We start from the raw sequence: 25,337 nt of genomic DNA, 5'->3' as shown, positions 1-25,337 counted from the left end.
TTCACTGATTCACAGTCCAGATCATTCATTAAGCATTCCAACTTTAAATGGCTTTCTGAATCTGGACACAAAAGCCTGAGTTTGCTGCATCTTCTAATATGCCATCTAGTAGTTAAAAGGGTAATAGTCACCTTGTGACATATTTGAATCTTCTGAAGCTTAAACATTTTAAAGAGAATGAGGACACAGAGAGAGTTTTCAACTTTTCCCTGTTCTTCAGTGCTCAGCTCTTCAGTTAGTGTAGTAGAAAGAGGGTAATTCTAGGACTCAGAAGACCTAGGTTCTAATCCCTGTTGGGGTTACACTGTCAGTGGTGAAGAATCCATCCAAAGAGCCATCCGGTGCAACCCACAATGTGGAAGGACCCAGCGGGAATCCTGAAAAATAGCTAATATGGCAGCTGCCATACCAGTCATTTTGGCTATAAGTAGGTCTACTGTCTACTTGCTTGGTGCGCTCTGCGCCTGCAGAAACAAGACTGACAGGGAAGACAGAGTACAACTGGAGCTGCCAAACCACTGCCATTCACTCAATCATTGAGCGCTTACTGTGTGCAGAGTGCTTAGAGGAGGATAATATAACAATATAACAGAGTTGGTAGACATAATCCCTGTTCTTATCAAGTTCTCAGTGCAGGTTCTAGATCTTGATATTTCAGGCTGAGGCTCATCCCTCATTCCTGACCAAAGACTCCATCATCATGTGAGGATGAAAGGAGGTGGCTTCCACGTTCTATTCTAGTTACTGACTTGATCGGGACTTCCCTGGGTTTCTCCTAATATAGGAACACACCTATGGATTTCCAGTAAGCACACAAACTTTTTTCTATTGATTCCTGCCTGTGTTCTCCACCACACTAATTGTGTCCCACAGTTGGTTCACTTATCCCCAATCCATAGTCAGGCCTTTCCTCCCACCTGGACTGCCTCCCCAACTCCAGAAGGAGGAGGCAAGTGGAAAATTCAGAAGTCAATTCCAAACTTCCATCACATACATAAATGGGGAAAAGGTTGGAGGTTGGGGAGGTTGGGGAAGGAAGACCTAATGTAAGTCTGCTGGTAGAGGACAATAGACAGAAGAGGGAAAAGAAAAAGTAGATGGATTTGAAAGATACTAGGAGGAAGAGGAGAAAAGAGGAAACTAAAGATGAAGAAATGAGAGAAATGGCATTAGGGGTGAAGGAGACAGAGAGCAGCAATAAGCATTTCCTAAATAATTAATGGATGGAGTTCTAGTGAGTGATAGATTCCATATTTCTTGAACTTTCATTTGCCAATCAGTCTGCATTCTCTCTGCAAACCAATTTATAATTGCTCAGCTTGCTCTGGAATTGAACCTGTATATGAAGCAGCATGGCCTGGTGGATAGAGCATGGGCCTCGGAGTCAGAAGGACCTGGGTTCTAATCCTGCCTCTGCCACTTATATGTGTAACCTTGGGTAAGTCACTTAACTTCTCTGTGCCTCAGTTATCTCATCTGTAAAATAATAATTACGATACTTATTCAGCCAAGCATTGTTTTAAGCACTAGGGTAGATGCAAGTTAGTCAGGTTGGACACATTCCCTGTCTCCATATGGGGCTCACACTCTTACTCCCCATTTCACATGAGGTAATTGAGGCCCAGAGAAGTGAAATGCCCAAGCTCAAACGGTAAATAAGTGACAGAGCCAGGATTAGAACCCAGGTCCTTCTGACTCCCAGGCCCATACTCTATCCACTAAGCCACACTGCTTCTCAAAATAAGGGTTAAGACTGTGAGCACCATGTGGGACAGGGACCTGGTTAGCTTGTATCTACACCAGGGCTTAGAACAGTGCTTGACACTTAGTAAATGCTTAACAAATACCATCATCATCAATTTTAAATTACCTGATGACCACAACCCTATAAACTGTGAAAGAAGAGAATTATATTCTTGTACAAGTGCTATAAAGGACATACAATGATAAAAATGATGTAAAGGATAGTTCTTTCGGTGGTGTCCTTATCTTTCAGCTAGTATCATGACCAATTATTATTCAGATCAATATGACAAATTACAGATTGCCAGTGCCATATTTCTGAACAAAATCTTCCAGCTACTGTAGGGGGAAATATCTATAATGTTCTTAATTATTGTGCAGTATCCCACAGCAAAGAAAATACCTTCTTGAACCAATCTGCTCCAGAGTTTATATAAAAGCATTAAAACAAAAAACTTTTTTTAATCCTGTTAGTGCAACCACGAGTGTGGGTTATTTAACTCGAAAATATCCTCACAATAGACACTTCTAGCATCAAAGGAAAAGGTATTTTTTTTATATTGAATTTCACATTTTCTTTCTTCCAATGTACTAAATGCCTTGAGTGTGTCTGCTCTTCATTTCCTTTGTTGTTTTATGTATCAATCATATTCTTCCCCTTCAAATCAAATAATACTAGGCTTTTCCATTTTGCTGAATAGAATCACATCTTTCTATGCCTCCTATCATCTTTATTGTCCTCCCTGGACCTTTGCTATTTTTAACATGTCTTCTTTGAAATTCTGTGAGTAGCACTGAATGCAGTATTCAAGCCAAGGATGTACTGTTTTATACACTGTCATTATAATATTTTCTGAATTATCTTAAGTTCTCTGCTTAGTCTAGGTGAACATTTTCTTTGTTCTTTTGGAACACTGCTGCAATTGAACAGAGGTTTTCATGAACCTGTCTGTGAACACCACCTAAATCTTTTTCCTGAGAAGTCACAGCTAATATGGAGCTAATATATGGGGGAAAAGGGGAGCAGCATGGTTTAGTAGATAGAGAATGGACCTGGGAGTCAGAAGGACCTGAGTTCTAATCCTGGCTCCACCACATGTCTGCTGTGTGACCTTGGGCAAGTCACAACTTTTCTGGGCCTCAATTACCTCATCTGTAAAATGGGGATTAAGAGTGTGAGCCCCATGTGGGTCAGGGACTGTGTCCAACATGAATGACTTATATCTATCCCAGTGCTTAGAACAGTGCTTGGTGCATGATAGGTGTTTAAAAAGAACAATAATAAAAAATAACAATAATAATATATCTGATATAAATTACTTTGTGTTTGCATCCTCTGAAAAGAGCTATAGCTTTTTGCTGGATGACAGAGCAGCATGATGGTGATTAAGCCAATTGTGGGTAGGGACTGTTGCTCTCTATTGCTGTATTGTACTTTACAAGTGCTTAATACAGTGCTCTACACACAGTAAGTGATCAATAAATACGATTGAATGAATTAATTAATTAATTTAGGACCAGTTTTGTTTCTGCCGTCCCTCTAAGACTATGCAGTACCAAGATCCTTTAAAGTAAACGGAAGCCAAAGGATCACAAAAGGTCATGATGATATAAATCTGGTTCTTCATTGTATTATGATATACTGAATAGCATACCAATACTGTATTCATTCATTCAATAGTATTTATTGAGCGCTTACTATGTGCAGAGCACTGTACTAAGCGCTTGGGATGAACAAGTCGGCAACAGATAGAGACAGTCCCTGCCGTTTGACGGGCTTACAGTCTAATCGGGGGAGACGGACAGACAAGAACAATGGCACTAAACAGCGTCAAGGGGAAGAACATCTCGTAAAAACAATGGCAACTAAATAGAATCAAGGCGATGTACAATTCATTAACAAAATAAATAGGGTAACGAAAATATATACAGTTGAGCGGACGAGTACAGTGCTGTGGGGATGGGAAGGGAGAGGTGGAGGAGCAGAGGGAAAAGGGGAAAATGAGGCTTTAGCTGCGGAGAGGTAAAGGGGGGATGGCAGAGGGAGTAGAGGGGGAAGAGGAGCTCAGTCTGGGAAGGCCTCTTGGAGGAGGTGATTTTTAAGTAAGGTTTTGAAGAGGGAAAGAGAATCAGTTTGGCGGAGGTGAGGAGGGAGGGCGTTCCAGGACCGCGGGAGGACATGACCCAGGGGTCGACGGCGGGATAGGCGAGACCGAGGGACGGCGAGGAGGTGGGTGGCAGAGGAGCGGAGCGTGCGGGGTGGGCGGTAGAAAGAGAGAAGGGAGGAGAGGTAGGAAGGGGCAAGGTGATGGAGAGCCTTGAAGCCTAGAGTGAGGAGTTTTTGTTTGGAGCGGAGGTCGATAGGCAACCACTGGAGTTGTTTAAGAAGGGGAGTGACATGCCCACATCGTTTCTGCAGGAAGATGAGCCGGGCAGCGGAGTGAAGAATAGACCGGAGCGGGGCGAGAGAGGAGGAAGGGAGGTCAGAGAGAAGGCTGACACAGTAGTCTAGCCGGGATATAACGAGAGCCCGTAATAGTAAGGTAGCCGTTTGGGTGGAGAGGAAAGGGCGGATCTTGGTGATATTGTAGAGGTGAAACCGGCAGGTCTTGGTAACGGATAGGATGTGTGGGGTGAACGAGAGTGGGGTATTCGATTCTAGATGTATATCAGATGCAGCTAAACCTCACCATTGTTGAATTAAAGGTGAAGATTTCATCAGATTTACTAAAAAAAGAATTATCTAAGTTTCAAAATGCAAATTGACTACAGTATGCATTTGCCTTTTTGGTCTCTGCCTCTTCAAGTCTGTAAGGATAGCTGGGCATTCAGGAAGGGTCTCACTTCCTGCAGACTATTCACTTCCTTCTATACTGAAAGCTCATAATGGGCGTGAAACATCTATCTCTGCTATACTGTACTCTCCCAAGTGTTTAGTACAGTGTTCTGCACCCAGTAAGTGCTCCATAAATATGACTGATTGATTCCCTCAACTCGTTTACCTTCAGAGTGCCTCCAGCAAGTTTGATTCCTCCAGCAGCAGGAAAGTGGGCAAAGAGAGGAAGCTTGGAAAATACTGTACATGACCACACTCCAGATTAGTGGGTCATGTACTTGTCAAGGAGTTTAATAACAGAATTCCAAGTGAAAGGATAATCTTCCCTTAACGAGCTCACCCATCTATATCACTTTTGCATTCAAAAGCAAAGTGTCATAAGGACGAAATCTAAGTTCAGAGTTTGGTTTCTTCTATAGGGGGTCTCCCTTTTTACAAAGCTACACCTGACTTGGCTTGGCTATTTGAAGCTACCAGTCATCCCCACATTTTTTCAGCGGTTATCAACTGAATCTGTTGTATTGTACTCTCCCAAGCACTTAGTAGAGTGCTTTGCACACGGTAAGTGCTCAGAAACTACCATTGATTTTTTTTATGGTCTTTGTTAAGTGTTGACTATTTGTCAGGCATTGTTCTAAGCACAGGGGTAAATACAAGAAAATCAGGTGGGACATAGTCCACGCAGAGCTCACAGTCTTCATCCCCATAGTATAGATGAGGTAACTGAGGCACAGAGTAGTTAAGTGCCTTGCCCAAGACAAGTGGTGGAGCTGGAAACAGAACTCAGATCTTTCTGCCTCCCAGGCCCATGCTCTATTTACAGGGCTATGTGGCTTCTCTGATTTTGCATTTTGCTTTTTAATGGTATGTGTTAAGCACTTGGGCCAGGCACTGTACTAAGTGCTGAGTAGATATAAGCTAACCAGGTTGGACACAGACCATATCCCACGTGGGGCTCATAGTCTTAATTCCCATTTTACAGATAAGGGACCTGAGGCACAGGGAAGTGACACGAAGGCCTGCCAACAATTTTTAGACGGCTACATAAGGCTTTGATTTGATTGTGGAGATCTTTGACTTCTGCATTCCACTGTAGGCTAAATTTGTATCTTACATGTCATATTACAAAGAGAAGTTCTTAGCTATTGACAATGCATTTTTTGTTTTGCTGCCAATCGCTGATTCATCCCAGTGACCTTCTCATTAAATCAATTCTAATGATGTCCTGATGGAGTTGTAAAGAGTCCCTCTCTTCCTGTTTACCCTGACTCTTGTAGCTGAAGAAGCGTACTCTACCAGAGCTGTTATGACGGTGAGAAGCGGCGGGCAGCTTTGCGAGCTAAGCACTGAGCCTCCTCGGTGGGTGGAAACTGCACTAAGAGAGTCACTGGGGACACAACAAGCAATCAGGACCTGCCAACACTCAGCATTAGTGTACGGATCTTACAGCTCTGGAACAGAGAAGGAGTGTGGTCTAGTAGAAAGAGCACAGGACTGAGAGTCAGAGGATCTGGGTTCTAATCCCAGCTCTGCCACTTGTCTGCTCTATGACCTTGAGCAAGACACAACTTCTCTGAGTCTCAGTTCTCCTGTTCTCCCTCCTACTTAGACTGTAAGTCCCATGTGGGACAGGGACTACGTCCAACCTAATGAACTTGTATCTATCCCAGCGCTTAGAACAGTGTTTAACTCAGAGTAAGCACTTAACAAATATGATAATAATAAATAATTGACATACAGCACTGCCAATTCTTGAAGGATTATGAATAAGGTGAAAACTTGCCCATAGCCCCCTATTATTAAAAACCCCATAAGACATAGTCCATACTAGGTGATCTGGTCCAATCCAAATAAGCTGTTCCAGGCTAAAATTCTCTGGGGGTTTCTGGAGTCAAACACGATATTCAATTTTCTGGCCAACCAGCCCACAACACCATCTGTATTGCTATTACCAGCACTGACTGAAGAATTCTCATTCTACATGTCACCACCCACTAATGCAACGTAAAAATTACTGCATGGTACCAATGCAGAACAGGGGGCATGGTCTTAGAAATCTCAGCGGCAGAGCTTTGAGGATAACACTAAAACTCCTACTCAAGTCTCCAAGGCAATACCGATGTATCAATCTCACAAAAGCACTGAATGCTATTAATAGGCCTAGCCTCTGGCAACTACTCAATAGGAATGATTGTCCAAAGGGCAGTCTTCAGGGTTTTCAGCAGTGGAATGTTAAGAGTTGGTGGCAGTTTGTCAATTGCTGAAGAAGAGTTATGTAGTAGGCCAAATTTATTGTCTAGCAGTAATTACAAAGCCATGTTTAAAGGTGCCACAAAGAACACGGGAACGGGTATGCAGTTTCATTTCCATCCATTCTGAGGTTGTGGCCCACCCAAAGTTCAGTATCCCTGTCTGTTGAGCTGTGGGGGGTCACCAAACTTAAGTGGGAAAAGCTAGGGAGAGGTAGAAGACCTCTTTCAAAGAAAGCCATGTGACTTAGCATTGTCAAGCTAAGTTATGGAGACATATGTCCTCTGGAGAGAGATCAGAAAAGTGTCAAAGGCAGATCTACCCAGAACCAATGACAGACAACATAAACTCTCAAAAGACCTTCTGCGATTCTACCGTCAGCGACCGTGTTGCATTCAAAATTGTTCAGATTCTCCTAACAGTGACATTTATATTTTCCAATCCTATGTTCACCAGTTGCATAAAAAATTGATCCAAATGTGGCTTGCTAAGGTGGCATGGTTCAACCAAATCATTTTCTTTATGTTGATACTAGTGAGAAAATGGTGGTTTGTTCTTTTTCATATATGGTAACCTTACTAAAATGAACAATTTCAAGTACCTATTTGAAAAGAAACAAGATTCAATGTAGTTCAATACTACATACTACTACATACATAAGGTGTTTAACCTTTTTATTCTATAGTATAAGAATATTAATTTCTAATTGATGTTCCTGTAATATCCAAAAAAAGGTAGCATCTCAATGTCTGCAATTTTAACAGCTTAGATTTCTTTTTTAAGTAAGACTTACCTTAAATGCAGATGATAAATAATAACTGTTTGGGTTTTTTTTCTTTCATCTTTGACCATTCAATTGCTCTCACTGACTCAGAACATTTAACCTTTATTTGAAAAGACAGGTACTGGTCTAATGGACGTTGCGAGGGAGAATGGAGAGGTCCTCCTGTATATTGACAACCTATATCCTTAAACTCAAAACTAGACTCTGAGTACTGAGATTACCTGAATCTGGGATATGGTTAGAGGATATCTGAATAATATCCAAGTAACACCTTCGCTGCAGGGTGGGATTGTAAGGGAACCTTCATATACCCAATAATCTCGTAGAAGAGGATCTGGGACAAAACAGAAAACAAGAGACTTACTAGACTTAGTAAATGCAGTTGAAAATTTTGGCTGAAAAGATTCTTAAATTAGCAAGTCATCAAAATGTGATTGACAGAACTTCAACAAGAACCCTGCAAAATTCTGCTTCCATATCCATATGGGGAGGGGGTGGTCACTGAAACATATGAAAAATGATCCCTCTGATATTCTTTAATATACTTGTGTGGTCATCTTGAATTGCTAATCACATTTTCATTCATTTCTTAAATTTAATAAGAAGTTTACATATTTGAATGCCAAACTCGGTGACTTCAATTGGCCTGTAAAACCTATTTATCTATTTTACTGAGGTTTTTCATCTGACTCATTTATCAATAATGAAACATGAAAATCAAATTGCATAATGGAATAATACAATTAGCAATATCCATTAATGGTATTACCTGTCTTTTACATAAGGGAAGTAGATAAGTGAGAATGATTACTTAAATGAACTGAGATGATGCAATTAAATAAAAGAGCACTTTACTTTAACAGAATTGAATTATTTCCCAGCACACCTGCACATGTTTTTAACATATATATATTCTGGGGGAAGAAGAGTGTTCTGGGGTTTGCACTACCAAACTAGGGACAGAGATGAAGTGGAAAAGACAAGTTTGACACAAGATATTAAATTAGAGGCAAAATTGAAATAGCAATCCAATGAAAAACTAAAATTCCATTTCAATTCAAACAAAGTTACCTTACCAGCATATCAAGAGCTTTATTTTGCTTTACAAAAGTGACAACTTTCAACATAAACACTCATCCCAGTGAAACATATCTCTTAATTATTGGTGTTTATAGGTTATTACTCCTGAAATCGCAGCTATACTTGGAGCCATCCTTCAATGAGACCTTGAGTTTGGGAGGCAGCATGATATGGTAAGAAGAAGCTTAAGGAACTTAAATCTTTAAAAGTGAAAAGAGCACTTTCCACAAAAAGTAGGGATGCAGCATAGCCAAGTGGCAGGACACCACAGGGCTGGGAGTCAGAGGATCTGGGTCCACCGCATACCTGCTGTGTGATCTTGGGTAAGTCACTTAACTTGTCTGCAAAATGGGGATTCAATATCTCTTATTCCTCCTACTAAAACTGTGAACCCCAAATGGGGCCTGATTATCTTGTATCTACCCCGGAGCTTAGTAGAGTGCCTGGAATATAGTATGTGCTTAACAAATATGAAAAATATTATTAATAAGAGAATGGTGGGACTCTAAGTCAGGGGACTTGCATTCTAGGTCCAAATCTGCCCCAGGTTTATTATGCATTCCTGGACAGGTTACTTAACCTTCCGGTGTCTCACTTTCCCATAAAATGTAGATGATCCGTTTCTCCATAGGTGCCATCTTTATATTTGGAATACAGGGGCAAAACGGGGGCAGGGATTTTTTAGTGAGGATGAGGCTCAGGAAGGAATATGTTTCAAAAAGTTAGCAGACCGGAAAGCCACCATTTTGGACCTTTTCTGCACTGACTGGGAATCTAAAAATTTAACTCAGAAAGCTCGGGAGGCCACAATCCTCCTAGAACCTGTAAAGTGGGCCTCTATGCTGCTCTCTCCCTACATCACAGGGATGCTGTGATGTGATACAATTAGATCATTTATCTGAAAGAACTCTGAAAAAAGTGAAGGTCAGTATAAATAAGAAGCATTATTATTGTGGGAATGGGATTTCATAAACTTGCAAAAGGCAATGACATGTTCTAGACAAGACGTCGTAGGACAACACTTCAAACAAAGACTTGACATATAAAGAACATGAAATCACTTACCTGGTAATAAAGTGTTCGGATTAAAGCAGGGAATTGTTTTGGACTTGCCCTGAAAAATCAATACTGTTTTATATCATATCAAATTCAAGTTACTCCATGGGAATAGCTTATGTTCTGGGAGAATCTGTCTCAATATATTTCATCTGTAGAGGGCAAGGCTATAATAGCTAAAGAACAATAGTGAGCATTTTTTCTGCATTTCTATTCTATTTTAGTTACCTTTTCAATTCATCTATTGTTAACACAAAAAGAAAGCATCGGGCTCCATATTTGAGTAAATGAAGGTTTTAAATCCATTTTTAAGGTCTCCTCTCCTCATTAATGTTCCATTACAGAATTCTAGGATTTCATTCTGAAAGATAATTAAGAGTCTGATATCTGTAAGCACGTTTGCCTGACTGAGAAGCAATCCTGAGACTAGAAAATTCACATTTACTCAGGCCACTCTGGTCTCAAAATTTCTGGAGCAGTTGCTTCAGGAACTGACTACTGAAACCCCATGAAATTTTTCTTTTTTGTACCTGCATCTACAAAGAGCACTAAGAACTCCACAAGTAATTTAATCTCTGGAAAGATAAACAAATTCATTCAATCGTATTTACTGAGTGCATACTGTGTGCAAAGCATGATACTAAGCACTTGGGAGAGTACGATATAACAATATGACTTCGACTCGTCCCTGACAGACTGCAGGCACCATTCCTGGGCAGCCCAATGTGAGGGCAGTCCAGTAGTCTTTTCCCCCAGCCTCTATGGCTACCCAGAGGCTTGGATCTGAACCAGAGCAGGCATGAGAGTTTATTCTGGTCCAGATTGGCCCCCTATTCCAGTCCCAGATATCCAATAATTCAGAAATGATCTCTGGGAAGTGAGGTCAGTTTGGACCCCCAACTCAGGGGTTTGAGTCACAATGCCCCCAAATCAATCTAAGTCAATGAGCAGTCCCAAATCATCCTTTTAGAGGATCTCCCAAGTGCTTAGTACAGTGCTCTGCACATAGTAAATACTCAATAAATTCCACTGATTGATTGATTGGTCTGCACATACGAAGCACTCTATAAAACCACTGATGATGATGATGATCCTCCATACCAGATTAAGGTGGTCTTCGGGCTAGGCCTCCCTTGGTCACTCAGGGAAGTACAACATCCCCACATGGGGCCAAACCAAGCCCTTGGGTTACCCCAAAATGCACCCAGCCTCTGGCAATAAGAAGCTAGTTAGGGGACACAGCATACAGCTTATATGTGACTGACCTCCACGGGACCTGTGCTTTGTTTTCAATTCAATCCCCAGTGGATGACACACAGTTGTTCCACATATAGAAATTCAGTAGAGAAACTGGACTTGGGAAATAAAACATTTCGGAATGATTTCTTTAGGATTTAGGACACTCTTCTATACTGTGTACAAATTCCAGTGATTTTAGTGTGTAAGTCCTACCTTCAAATACTATTCAGGTACATTTGGTAACATGACAGGTAGTGGTCATTGGGATTTCAGAAATATGTTAAACATTTCTGGAGACCTGTCATGTCTGTTAATCCTAATTACACTACTCACATACAGCCCCTCTTCACCGTGGGAATGAAATGTTTCCTCTTTCTTTCCATTTCATGACTTACTTTGTACTGGATGTCCTGGAGAATATCAGTCACTGCCTTGAGGCCAACATGCTCTTTTCCTATCTAAAATATAAAGGACAAACAATGGAAAAAAGAAGGGAAGAATAACTCCAATGCTATGTTATTATTCAAAGTAACTAATAAAGTGGTGGAAAGATACACTTGACATTTTTTGCTTGAGGAAAAGGTAAATAATCTTTGATTAATAATGGTGTTTACTGCTACAGGTCAGCATTTAGCCCACGCTACTAAATCATGTATAATCAGCCAAACAAAACTTCATATTAAAGTTACAACAGAAACTGACATAATAAAGGAATGTCAAACGACCAACAGTTCACCTTCATTCCATCTCGTAGTGTGTTGGGAACATGCTGTATGCCACATTAAATCATTTAATGCGAGACAGTAAGATATAAATGTCAAGAATAAAATATATCCCAGTGATTTTGTTTCAAAAGTAACCAGTAAAAAACCCAACCCACCAGAAGTATATCAAGACCTTTCCATTTTTACCTACAGATTTTTCAGCACATTAATATGAAGAGCTCTTTCAGAATCCTTAAAAATTTTGGCAGAGCAGAGCCAGGAAACTGTTCAGAGAATCCCAAATCAGGTTGACTTTCCAGAGTAACTCTGTTAATAATGGTACTCTGTTAATAATCCTAAAAATTTTTAATAACAATAATTGATGCTTTTAATACTCAAAATTTTGAGTTATAAAAATGCAATAAGTTTTTAAACTGGTATGTTTCCATATTCATATTCTATTGGCTCCTAATGTTACATGGAGGCCCACAACACATTCGCTGTAATCAGGTAACTCTTGATTACACACTTCAGTTGTGGCATTGAAGACTAAAATCCAAAAATAATCCAAATATTTCATTGGGCTTTTTAGTTCTTCTCTCTGTCAACTTATCAGAGCAGCTGATGTTTGGTTTTTACTCTGCCTCCCTTCTCCCTGGGAAGCTACTAATGAGGAGTCTAAACTGTAAGCTCATGGGCAGGGAATTCTCTAATTCTCTTGCAATGCACCCTCCCAAGCACTTAGTACAGTGCTCTGCACATAGCAACTGCTCAATAAATATGATGATTGATTGATTGGTCCAGAGGCAATCAGCCTAAGGAGAAAAAGGAGGAAGGAGCTCAATAGTTCACTGAACCATGAGTGTTTAGAGAATCCCAAAATTGGCTCTGATTTCTTAAGCTCCTAGAATTCTTTGAATAACTATTCTACAGGCCCTTAAAATAAATTTATACAAATGAGGGGTAAAAGGAAAACATAAGCCATTTTTGGATAGATTGTCCAGTTGTGGTAATACTTTAAAAGGTGTTATATTTTATAAAAGACATTTCCCACTAAGACAAAAAAAGACTATTATTTGATCTACATTTGCACAGGATAAACCTAGCTTTTGGAATGAGGAAGAGTTATTAGAGGCCGGGCCATGTAAACAGAACAAGCAGCACAGGGCTCAGCCACCCAAAAACTACTTGGATCAAAGCATCCTAACAACCAGCATGTTGGATATTTGTTAGGGCCATCTAGAAAAATATGATTCTCAAAACGTTTTCTTTCCAAATTGCCAATGACTTTATTCCCTCCAGACGGTGGTCCCACAAGTCACACACAACTGAAAATACCAGGATGGTATTGCATTGAATCAGTCAACTTCTCTGAATTTGAGAAGTTTGACACCTCATAGCTACCTTAAAGTTCCCACACACAGGCAAAGTAAATGGACTACTTTAGAACCCCAAGGGCCTGAAAGAACAAAAAGACATCTAACAATCCATCAGTGGTATTCACTGAGTGTTTATTGTGTGCAGAGCACTGTATTAAGTGCTAACTAGGACCAACCTGTCCTAAAAGGGTAACTAGTATTAGGCAAAAATATGGATTAATATAGCAAAGATGATTTTACAGTAGGGTGTAAAAATATTCTCTAGACTTTCCCATCTAAGGACAACGAACTTGTCTTCTGAAGAGCATATATCATTTCCTTGTTGGCCCAGTGGAACTCTGAGGAAAAAAAAAGCATTTGCCTAATATGGGTAAAAACTTTCCTCCCAAAGAATTACTCTTCTCAGCTCTGAAAAAGTCTACGCTTGAAAAGGTTTCAGCAACTGGAATGTGTGGGTTGATTGTTTTGTGTTTTTCTTTAAATGCCATCACAAATAATAAAACTGAAGACAAGAAAAATATTTTGCTGGGCAAATGAAAGGCGAATCATTTACCCTCTCTAAACCATAATACATGATCATGCCTGCAAACCATTTACCTGTACAAACAAAGCAATAATAGCTACTCCATGCGTTTTCCCAACAGCCTCATCAATACTGCTATACAGGGTAGAATTCCAATGGATGAGATGGAGCTAGAAGATAAATGATATAGACAGAATGTCACCAGCATGTGTAATTCACTTCGTAATTTAGAAATAGGATGGTATCACCAGATTAAGTGACCTATACTTAGCATACTATACAACAGAATTGAAAATCTGACATTGATAAAAACTCTCTACATAATTATCTTTCCTCTCATTTCTGAACAGAAACAATGATTAGTGAAAAACTGTTTCTCCTCCATTTCTACAACTCAAATCTGGAAAAGTAAAAAAAAATGGGGATAGGCTTCAGGAACTTGAAGAGGAGACACAAATGAAAGTCGTTGAAATAGCAAAAGACCATTATCAGTGTGGCAGATTTCTGATAACCTGAAAATTAATTGTTGGCTTTTAGGCAACTTGGCAATTAGGTACCTGTGCTTTATTCACTCAGTCATTCAAAGAGTTGGTAAAAGGATGCATTGTTATGGGAGAGAAGATGAGTAGTCTTAGAACATTTGCTTATAACTCTTTCCAGCTGAAACAATTTTCTACTCTGTCTGATTAGTCTAATGACACTAGGCAGTGAAAGGAACATCACCACTTCAAAAACTAAATCTCAATAAATCTTCTTCACTAGATATGAGTCTGAAATACAAACAGAATGGGGCTATGGGGAACTCAGGAACTTTAACAATTTTCCATATTTCCCAGTTTAGTTTCTAAATTCAACAGGTAGAATGCATTCAGACAGGTCATCATTCTGAAGGAAAACAGTGACATGAATTTACCAAATAAAACATACACCACCTTCATATTCAAGAGCAAAGGAGGCAGACTTCGAGTTATAGTTCTAGCAAGAGGATGCTATACTACTGAGCTTTATCTGGGTATAGGAATGTTATAAAAAACCTGAGAACATCATCATCATCATCATTATGATATTACTTAGCACTTACTATGTTCCAAGAACCATTCTAATCACTGGGATAGATACAAAATAATCAGGTTGGAAACAGTCCCTGTCCCACATGGGGCTCATAGCCTAAGTAGGAGAGAGAACAGGTATTAATCCCCATTTTACAGATGAGAAAACTGAGGTCCAGAGAAGGAAAGTGACTTGCCCATGGTAGCATAGCAGGCAAATGGTGGACCTGGAATTAGAGCCCAGGTCCCTCACCTCCTGGCCTGGGGTCTTTCCATTAGGCCACACTGCTTCTCAGCAACAATCCATTCCGTAACATGTGCACATAAAAATAGTTTGCTGCTGTACTGTGACATTACGAAATGGAATCAGGTTTACAGTCTTTAGATAAGGGAAAGGGATGAAATCTCTCAGGGGTTTGGCCCTCATCTTTTTCTCTTTTTTTTGTAAAAGTGAGGCGAACACTTGGCTCCCACAAAGGTGGATAATACAGTACCTTCCCTTTTCACTTAGAGTGGCTCTTGGGCAAAGCCTCACTCGATTCATATGTCCTGAAGCTATGGACTTTATTGGGAGTAGGTCACCTGGATTGGAGCAGATAGGAACTGGGGAGAGAAGAGACTATCCTCCGCTAACCAGCAATCAACTGTTATTGTCTCTGTTGTTGTTTTTGATTGGCTTCTTTTAGATTATGTTCTTTTTTCTTCCCTCCTTCCCCAGATGTCTGATATCTGTCATCCCTCATTCCTCCTTTAGACCATGAACCCCTTGTGTATCCATTACCATGACTGAATCGGTATCTCTGCACCACCTTTGGGCAAGTCACTTAACTTCTCGGTGTCTCAGTTACCTCATCTGTGAAATGGGGAATAAGACTGTGAACCTCATGTGAGACAACCTGATCACCCTGTATCTATCCCAGCAATTAGAACAGTGTTCGGCACATAGTAAGTGCTTAACAAATACCAACATTATTATTATTATTATTATTCCCCAGCAGTTGGTGCAGCATTTTAAACATTGCAAGTGTAATGAGGCACCACGGCTTAGTGGAAATAGCACGAGCTTGGGAGTCAGAGGACCTACATTACAACACTGGGCTCTGCCACTGATCTGTGTGACCTTGGGAGAGTCATTCAACTTCTCTTTGCCTCAGTTACCTTATCTGTAAAATGGGGATGAAGACTGTGAACCCCTGTTGGACATGGACTATATCCAACCTGATGAGCTTTTATCTACCCCGGTGCTTAGTACAGTGCCTGGCACAGAGTAAGCGCTTAAAAAATACCATTAAAAAATTGCAAGTGCTTAGTAAAAGTTCTTTCTGATTAAGACCAGGCAATTAGTAGCTCTCAGTGGCAAGTGGAAAGAAAAGTCACTTGTGCTCTGGAGTTCTGCCACCTACTTGCCAGGTGACCATGAGCCGCATCATTGAAATCTCTATGGACTGCAACTTCCTCAACTAAAAATGGAGATAAGATATGGACACTACACTATCTCACAGGAATGTTGAGGGAAGAAATGTTCTAATTTCAAATTCCTCTGAAACAGCAATGGACAACTCCTCAGAAAAACTATGTCCCCAACAAGCCTGGCTGTTTCCCGTGTTTTTACAAGCTGTGAGTGGTTAGTCTGCAGAGATGAAACAGCTACAATTACACTGTGGTCAAGTCAAGCAGTCAGCAATTTGCATAGCTCTTACTAAAGGGGCTAGCACTGGAACCCTTTTATCCAGCTATTTTCACTGCTCTATTTTTAAGGCCAGTTACCCACTTTCATTACTTAGACTATTTAAAATCCTTAACTCTAGCTCTTATACCTACCAATTCAACCCCCATGATTTGTCAGCAAGTGATATAAAACATTAAAAGGACAAAAATATGATAACAGACAAGTAGCTTGAGCATATTGTTGCTGAATTTATCTCCCGGATTAACTTTTCTTTCAATCTTGTCTCAAATAATTTTAAATTAGCCACAAGAGGGAGTCTGTGAAGCTCCAGGAACACGATATGAAAATTAATGTTGTAGGGCAGACCATTAAACAACCAGAAGACAGTGGTTATAAAGGTTTTCCTTCCAGGGCAATGCTTTTCAGAAAACATGAAAACATCACCCTACGACCCCTCTATTCACCATCAGAAAAGTTTTGTATTGAGTCTTTCTTTCTATGGGTAGATGTGGGAAAGACAGAGACCCATCTGTTAACCATCTTAAAGAAATGAACTGCAAAAATCTCAGCCCAAGGTAGCTTTTAAATGACTGGGTAAATGTGTCACTTGCCTTTTTCTTACTTCTAAAAGAGAAGTAAGAGACATCGCTCTATGACATACACTTTCTTGCTTTGTGATGCTATCAGGATGGCACACTGCTGGCCAACGGAACACGCTAGTGAAGGTACCAGAAGAGCAGGGAACTAACATATGAACTGAAAACAGTAAGTTGGAAATAACTAAGTACTACCCTGGTGGTCAGGAGTGAACTAAAAGGTTCACTAAAGATAGGATTGTTGGTTTTATCAAAGCAGGAGTTTTGATTCTGGCACTGAACACTTTAGTGACTTTTCTTAGGGTGGAAATGTTGGCGGATTCCAGAGGCAGAACTAATTCTTCCCTGTGGTCAACAGTTGAACAAAGTAAATACATGCGTGGTGTTCCCGTTAAAAAGAACTGTGTTGCAAGGGAAACTGTCCTTCCCATACCAGGGTGGCCAAGTCCTGCATGTGTTTTACCTAAGGGTCACCTGCCACTATGGGGAGAAGAGAAATCAACCAATCAGTGGTATTTATTGAGCACTTATTGTGCACAGAGCACTGTACAGAGCGCTTGGAAGAGTACAATATAAGAGAGTTGGTAGACATGAAACTTGAATATACTTAATCTGTATCTTCCTAATTACAAGCCAATAGCAATGGTATTTACTGAGCATCTCCTGAGAACCAGGCACTGGGACAAGGAACTGTATCTGATCTGATTGAGTTGTATCTCCCCCAGAGGCTAGCACGGTGCCTAGCACATAGTAAGCATGCAACAAATACCACAATTATTTTTATATTAAGCACTTGAGAGATATACAGACATGTTAGAAATGCTCCCTGCCCCAAGGACCTGAAACTGGAGAGATATAAAGATATTGAATATGCAACTATATACAAGAGTTGAGGATGGACATAAATAAAAACAAAAGTGCAATAAGAGTTGAAGGAAAGTTGACCAAACAATTACAAACACAAATTGGAATTAGTCAGTGTCGTTCTGAAGTTTAAGTCCCTGAGACAGCCAAAAAGTTCTGGTTGGGTATTAGTACAATGTTGTTTTCTTTCAGCACTATTTTGTTGAGGCCTGATTTTTTTTTAATGGTATTTGTTAAGCACTTACTATGTGCCAAGCACTGTTCTAAGTGCTGGAGTAGATACAATAATCAGGTTGGACACAGTCCATATCCCACATAGGGTTCACAGTCTTAATCCCCACTTTACAGATGAGAAAACTGTGGCACACAAGTTAAGTGACTTGCCAATGGTCACACAACAGACAAGTGGTGGACCTGGGACTAGAACCCAGGTCCTTCTGACTCCCAGGCCCGTGTTCTATCCACTAGGCCACACTAATTCCTATACACATGACCTCTCCCACTGATGGTAGCTACTTACTCTCACTAGTAGGTAAACTAGTAGGTAAACAGCATTTAATAATGGTATCTCATAAACACAATATCTCGTAATTTTTTTTTATAAATAAGTAACCCAACTGTCAATTACCAGAAAGACTCTGGGATAAATATGCCAGGTCTCTTTCACTTATCCTTAGTTCCATTCAGTCAGTCATATTTATTAGGTGCCTGCATGCAATGCACTCTATTGAGAGTTTGAGAGAGTACAGTGAAGCCAGAACACATGATCCTGGGCTTTGAGGAGCTTAAAAACTAGTGTGGGTGGGGAAGGAGAGACAGACAAAATTAAAATAATTTACAAAGAGGAAGAAGGAAAGTGGGGGGGCATAATAGAGTGTGTACAAAAGTGCTATGGGAAGTTGTGAATACATAAATCGTGATTGGCACAAAGTGTTGGGATGATATTTGGAGGGATAAAACCGGGAGAGCAGGGAAATTAATCAACCCTGAATATAGGCTCATGCTTTCTAAAATAACCGGAAGCAATCAATGTAACATTCTCAAATGGCAATAACCATTACATATTTCAAAACCTCTACAATTGTTTGTGATTACATAATCGGATCATCTAGTGTTATTAAAGTTTCTATATATAAAAATCTTTCAGCCAAAATCTTTTGGGGCCATAGCAATGCTGCGGATATCAAATACTGAGATATCACGTCTGATGATAAAGATATTTTATTAGCGCTTGGAGGATATTAATCCTAATGTGCTTAACTCTGAACTATGGACACATCTTTAATGTTATGAAACTGAGACTGCTGTACTGTTGACCTTACAATCATTTATTTTCTCACTGAAAAAATTAGTGAGGGCTTCCCGGCAGCTTAATAGTCAGTTATCTTAAACGTGAATGGGACGTCTTATTAAAAACATAAATAGTATCATAGCAGTGTAGCTCTGAAGACTGAATGAGAAAATGTTCTGAAATGGACCAGAAAAAGAGTCTCATCATTCAAGAAAATGTTCTAAATAATATGGCACACTTTTAAGGCTTTTAATTTTCAATCAATCACATTTATTGGATGTTTACCGTGTGCAGAGCACTGTACTAAATGCTTTTCAGGTCACTTGGCTCAGAGAAACAGCATGATCTAGGGGATAGAGGATGGGGCTGGAAGTCATTCATCCTTTCATTCAATCGTACTTATTGAGTGCTTACCGTGTACAAAGCACTGTACTAAGCACTTGAGAGAGTACAATACAACAGTAAATGGGCACATTCCCTGCTCACAACGAGAAGGATGTGGGTTCTAACTCCAACTCTACCACTTGTCTGCTGCGTTATCTTGGGCAAGTCGCCTAACTTCTCTGTGCCTCACTCACTTTATCCATAAAATGGGGATTAAGACTGTGAGCCCCATGTGGGACATGGACTGTTTCCAACTTAATTAACTTGTATGTATTCCAGCGCTTAGTACAGTGCCTGGCACATAATAAACGCTTTAACTAATGTCATTAAAAAAAGATCGGTGCTCATTAAGTGTTAAGGAAGAAACAGAGATATTCAGATTTATGTGGAGATAGAGGAGCATCATAGGAATTACAGTGAATGAGCTCATTACAGCCAGGTGTCACCATTTAAAAGGCAAATTTTCCTCAGAGCTGTCACTAGTTCCTCCTCTCCCACTTACACTAAAATGGTGTAGCTTTTGGGACCAGTGGCTTTGTGTTATTCTCACCATGATTGTATTTTCCCTGTGCTTGCACAGAGTAGACTAATCACATATACTAAGGGCTTGAGAGAGTACAATGGAGTTAGAACACACAATCCTAGGGTTTGAGGAGCTTAAAATCTAGTGTAGATGGGAAAGAACATAGCAGACAAATCACTTATATGATGACGACTGCTATCGAGTAACTTGGCTTATGCTGTCAAGTCATCTTCGACCCATAGCGATGCAGTGGACACATCTCTCCCAGAACACCCCACCTCCATCCGCAATTGTTCTGGTAGCATATCCATAGAGTTTTCTTCGTAAAAATATGGAAGTGGTTTACCACTGCCTCCTTCCGCACAGTAAACTTGAGTCTCTGCCCTCGACTGTCTCCCGTGCCACTGCTGCCCAGCACTGCCTTCCATTCACTAGCCACTGCCCAAGCTAGGAATGGATATCCGTTTGCTGGACTCTCCCTTAAGTTGACTGTCTGCAGCTAATGATGTGTTACTTTGGACAAGTCATTTCATTTCCCTGTGTCTCAACTTCTTGACCTTTAAAAGTAAAATGGTGTGATGGTAAACTTGGCCAAATGGTTGTCAACACAAGATGGTAGCTGGCACGGATATTATTTGCTGCCCAAGTGTCCTATGGAAGCAGAGCCAATTTTTGAGATTTGGCCAGGGACAGTGAGAAGCAGCTGAGAAAACTCTGGGTGAGAGCCTTGGCAGTCTATCACTCAATAGTTCTGGCTTCCTTTCCCTCCTTAGCCAACAGGGCCAGGACAGCAGAGGCATTAGTATGCATCTAAACCATAGCAACATCTTTATTTCAGAAATTCAGGAACTTTAAGGCCATGCTCATTGATTGGGATTGAGATCTTTTTGCCTGAGTTTCTAAGAGATCAATAGTCAATCAATGGTATTGAGTGCTTACTGTTTGCAGAACACCACAATGTGGGCAGGGAATGTGTCTGTTAGTTATTGTACTCTCCCAAGCACTTAATACAGTGCTCTGCACACAGTAAGTGGTTAATAAATATGACTGAATGAACACCATACTAAGCGCTTGAGAGAGTACCATGCAACAGAATTAGCAGCCACATTCCCTGCCCATAATGAGTTTACAGTCCAGAAGATTCCCCTTAACTTCAGAGACTGTGCCTGAAGTTTAAAGTGCATTTCAATCAATCAATGGTACTTATTGAGCACTTATGGGCAGAGGACTGGACTAAGCATTTGGGAGACTACAATATAACAGGTTGGTAGATGAGATCTAAGGCTTAGTGGAACACTGGACTCATAGGGGCCAACTTTTCATTTAGAGTTTGGGGGCAAAAAGGAGGAAAGGATTTTAGGGGGAATGAGGTCTGAAAGGGGATAGGATTTCAATATCTAATAGGCCTTAGTCTTAGTTCAGTGTACAGTGCTTAATATAGTGCTGTGCACATAGTAGAGAAGCACCATGGCTTAGTGGAAAAAACATGGTCCTGGGAGTCAGAAGGCTAGTGTTCCACTCCTGGCTCTGCAAACTGTCTGCTGTGTGACTATGGGCAGGTCACTTAAGTTTTCTGTGCCTCAGTTTCATCACCTGTAAAATGTTGATTCAATACCTTTCATTTAATCAAATTTATTGAGTGCTTACTATAGGCAGAGTTCCTCCCTTCTACTTAAATTGTGAGCCCCCTGTAGAACAGAGACTGTGTTCAACCTGATTAACTTTTTTTTAATGGTATGTGTGAAGCATTTACTATGAGCCAGGAAGGATACTAAGCCCTGTAGTAGAGATAAAGTTGTCAAGTTAGACACAGTTCCTGTCTTGCATGGGGGCTCACAGTCCCATTTTACAGATGAAGTAACTGAACAGTGAGAAGTGAAGTGACTTGCCCAAGTGGATCAGGATTAGAACCCAGGTCCTTCTGACTCCCTGACTTGTCCTCTTTCCAGAAGGCAGTGCTGCCTCTCATAACTTGCATCTTCCCCAGGGTTTAGGACAATGCTTGATACATAATAAGTGCTTAACAAATACCATAATTATTTTTTAAAGTAGTAGTAAGCACCGTTGGCTAGGTGGATAGAGCATGGACCTGAGAGTAAGAAGAAACTGGATTCTAATCCCAGCTCCACCACATGTCTGCTGTGTGACCTCGGGCAAGTTACTTCACTTCTCTGGGCCTCAGTTCCCTCATCTGTAAAATGGGTATTAAGAGTATGAGCCCCTTGTGGGACAGGGACTGTGTCCAACTTGATTAATTTGCTTCCACCCCAGCACTTAGAACAGTACTTGGCACATAGTAAGTGCTTAACAAGTACCATAATTATTATTAGAAGTAGATTTTACTGCTTCTATTATTATTACTACTACTACTAGACCACCCTCTCAGGGTGGCACCTGGAGAGTTTCCAGTACTCTGCCAGTCTCAACTACAGGAGGGACAGTCAAGCAGAGGCCTGTCCATTCCATTCCTAGCTTGGGCAGTGGCTAGTGAGTGGCAGGCCATCTGCTACAAGTCAAAACTCACCCGTGTTGGGCAGCAGCGTCATGGGAGAGAGTCGAGGGCACAGACTCATTTACTGGGCAGAAGAAGGCAGTGGTAAACCACTTCCAGATTTTTACCAAGAAAACTCTCTGGATCCACTACCAGAACGATTGCAGATGGAGAGCGGGACATTCTGGGAGAGATGTGTCCATGGTGTCGCTATGGGGCGGAAACGACTCAACGGCATAAGACAAGACTACTAGACCAAAAGAGTGTTTAACAACTCAGATTGGAAATTTAGAGACCTGGGATGAGGAAGATTTGGGGGTCTAGCTCATGTAGCTGTGGGGCCCATTGTCCCTGTGCGGAGGGCCCTACGGCTGGGCACTGCCACCGTTATCATCATTACTGATAGTAATTACAGAGCGTTTATTCTTTGCAAGCCATTTGACATACCTTTTTTAAAGCACTCAATTGCCTTGTCCCCTCCTACCTCATCTCACTACTCTCCTACTGCAGTTCAGACCGCCCTCTTCACTTCTCTAATGCTAGCTTTCTCACCTAACCACTATCTCATCTCTTTCTCACCCACATCCTGCTGCTGCTCTGGAACACCTACCCTCTTCAAATCTGACATACAGTGACTCTCCCGCACCTTCAAAGTCTTATTGAAGGCACATCTCCTCCGAGAGGCCTTCCCTGACTATGCTCTCTTTTCCTCTTTACCCACTCCCGTCTGTGTCACCCTGACCTGCTCCCTTTATTCACTGTTCCCCCAGCCCCACAACACTTATGTACATGTGAGCCCATTATTGGGTGGGGATTGTCTCTATCTGTTGCCAAACTGTACATTCCAAGTGCTTAGAATACTGCTCTGCACATACTAAGCGTTCAGTATATACTATTGAATGAATATCCGTAATTTATTTATAATAATGTCTGTTTGCCCCTTTAGACTGCAAGTTCATTGTGGGCAGAGAATGTGCCTATTATAGTGTTATGTAGAGCACAAAGTAGAGTGTTCTGCACTCAGTAAACGCTCAATGAACACGATCGATTGACTGATTGATTGCTGAGCACTTGGTAGAGTATAACGGAGACAGTCCACATGATTCCTGCCCTCAAAGAACCTACCATCCAGCAGAGGAGACAGACACTAAAATAAATTACAGTAGGGAGAAGCAATAGAGTATAAAGATGTGTAGGTAAGTGCATTGGACAGTGGGTGAGTGCCTGTGTGCTTAGATGACAAAGAGGGGCTGAAGCTCAGTAGGGAGGAAATAGTGTGGGGAGCTAGATCTTAATCAGGGAAAAAGCTCCCTGCAGAAAAGAGGGTGTGAGGAAGAGGTCAGAGGTGAGAGTGATAAGAACAAGGCAGTGAGTATGCTGTCTTGAGAAGACCCAAGTGTATGAGCGGGGTTTAGTGGGAGGGGAGCGAGGATAGTGGAGATGAGGAGGAGAATTGACTTGAGTGACCCATGTCACAGGAGTCACTGTGCAGGTGACAGAACTAATGTCCCAGCAGCCCAAATATGTGAGCCACCCGGACCATTCCCACCTCCAATCCCCACTCTCACCCCTGAAAAGTGAAGTCAGACCCGTTAAGAACCAGACCAGGAACAGACCACCTTGCCTCAGAATGGACTGGGATGGGCTGGGCTAGGCCCCACCAGAGGACAGCCCAATATCTATTGTTGTTGATACTCGTTGATAAAAATGACAGTGACAGCATTTCACAAATTATTTTTTTTTTAATGGTATCTGTTAAGCATTTACTACGTGACAGGCATTGTATTAAATGCTGGGGTACATATGAGCTAGTCAAGTTAGACATAGTCCAGGTCCTACAAGGGGCTCACAGTCTTAATCCCCATTTTACAGGTGAGATAACTGAGGCACAAAGAAGTTAAGTGTCTTGCCAGGATTAGAACCAGGTCCTCCTGACTCCCAGGCCCCTGCTCCAACCACTAGGCTGTGCTACTTTTTAACATATCCCCAGTCCCCAAGTGAGCTGAAAGAATGACTTTTTGCTTCTAAATGCTTTGGTTATTCCTGAAGCAATGATTTGGGTATTGAGGAAAATATTAGTGATATATTTATTACCTTTTTAAAAAACTTCTGATATCATTTCTCATCATAAACACCTGAAAAAACAGTTCAGACTATGGAATACATTCTTACTATTTTCACACTTATGAGGATACTCAAATTAACTTTAGATGTATTAATAGTCTAATTACTAGTAGTTTGCATTTTCTGATCAAACATAAGTTTCACTGAAAAAACCTCAAATGAAGACCAAAGAGTTCTGCTAAAGTATCATTTCTGATGAAAAACTACTTTATATATATTTATAACCTTTCCAAGGCAGAAAAAATGACTTGTCTCTTTATAATACATAACAGAAGGTGATTTTCACTTTTTGAATTGTGATTATTAGTGTTGGTATTTGTTAAGTGCTTACTATGTGCAGAGCACTGTTCTAAGTGCTAGGTAGATACAAGGTAATCAGGTTGTCCCACGTGGGGCTCACAGTCTTCATCCCCATTTTACAGATGAGGTAACTGAGGCCCAGAGAAGTGAAGTGACTTGCCCACAGTCACACAGCTGACAAGTGGCAGAGCTGGGATTCGAACTCATGACCTCCAACTCCCAAGCCCGGGCTCTTTCCACTGAGCCACGCTGCTTCCCAAAAATCAGAGCCTCCTTAAAGTTGGAATTACACTGTTTAAACACCATGAATTACATCTTATCTAGATAAACCACCTACAAAAAATTATTGGAAGCAAAATATACCCTATTTTTAAGATGTTGTGAAATGAAAGAGTGTTGCCAAACAAAATCCAAATTTCAACACTAACCTTGACACACTTAGTGTGCTGTTG

At 40.8% G+C, this 25,337-nt stretch overlaps 1 protein-coding gene and 1 non-coding gene across 2 annotated transcripts in view; one reads left to right on the top strand and one right to left on the bottom strand.

Annotated features, from left to right (window-relative positions):
- Positions 1-25,337, bottom strand: part of CA8 (carbonic anhydrase 8) — a 79,487-nt gene that overhangs the window by 17,355 nt on the left and 36,795 nt on the right. The window contains exons 4-7 of the mRNA XM_029069503.2: positions 13,669-13,764; positions 11,384-11,446; positions 9,759-9,807; positions 7,835-7,947 (exon numbers count right to left, since the gene is read on the bottom strand). Of these exons, the coding sequence (XP_028925336.1) occupies positions 7,835-7,947; positions 9,759-9,807; positions 11,384-11,446; positions 13,669-13,764 (321 nt within the window). The remainder of the gene's footprint in view (positions 1-7,834; positions 7,948-9,758; positions 9,808-11,383; positions 11,447-13,668; positions 13,765-25,337) is intronic.
- On the top strand, positions 22,347-22,484 carry LOC114813408. The gene has a single exon (XR_003761129.1). It is a non-coding gene; the product is annotated as a small nucleolar RNA SNORA7 (small nucleolar RNA).

Source organism: Ornithorhynchus anatinus, chromosome 7 (genome assembly GCF_004115215.2).
Source record: "Ornithorhynchus anatinus isolate Pmale09 chromosome 7, mOrnAna1.pri.v4, whole genome shotgun sequence".
Lineage (NCBI taxonomy): Eukaryota > Metazoa > Chordata > Mammalia > Monotremata > Ornithorhynchidae > Ornithorhynchus > Ornithorhynchus anatinus.
The sequence above is the reverse complement of the archived record's forward strand: the minus strand, read 5'-3'. Positions and strand labels throughout refer to the sequence as shown.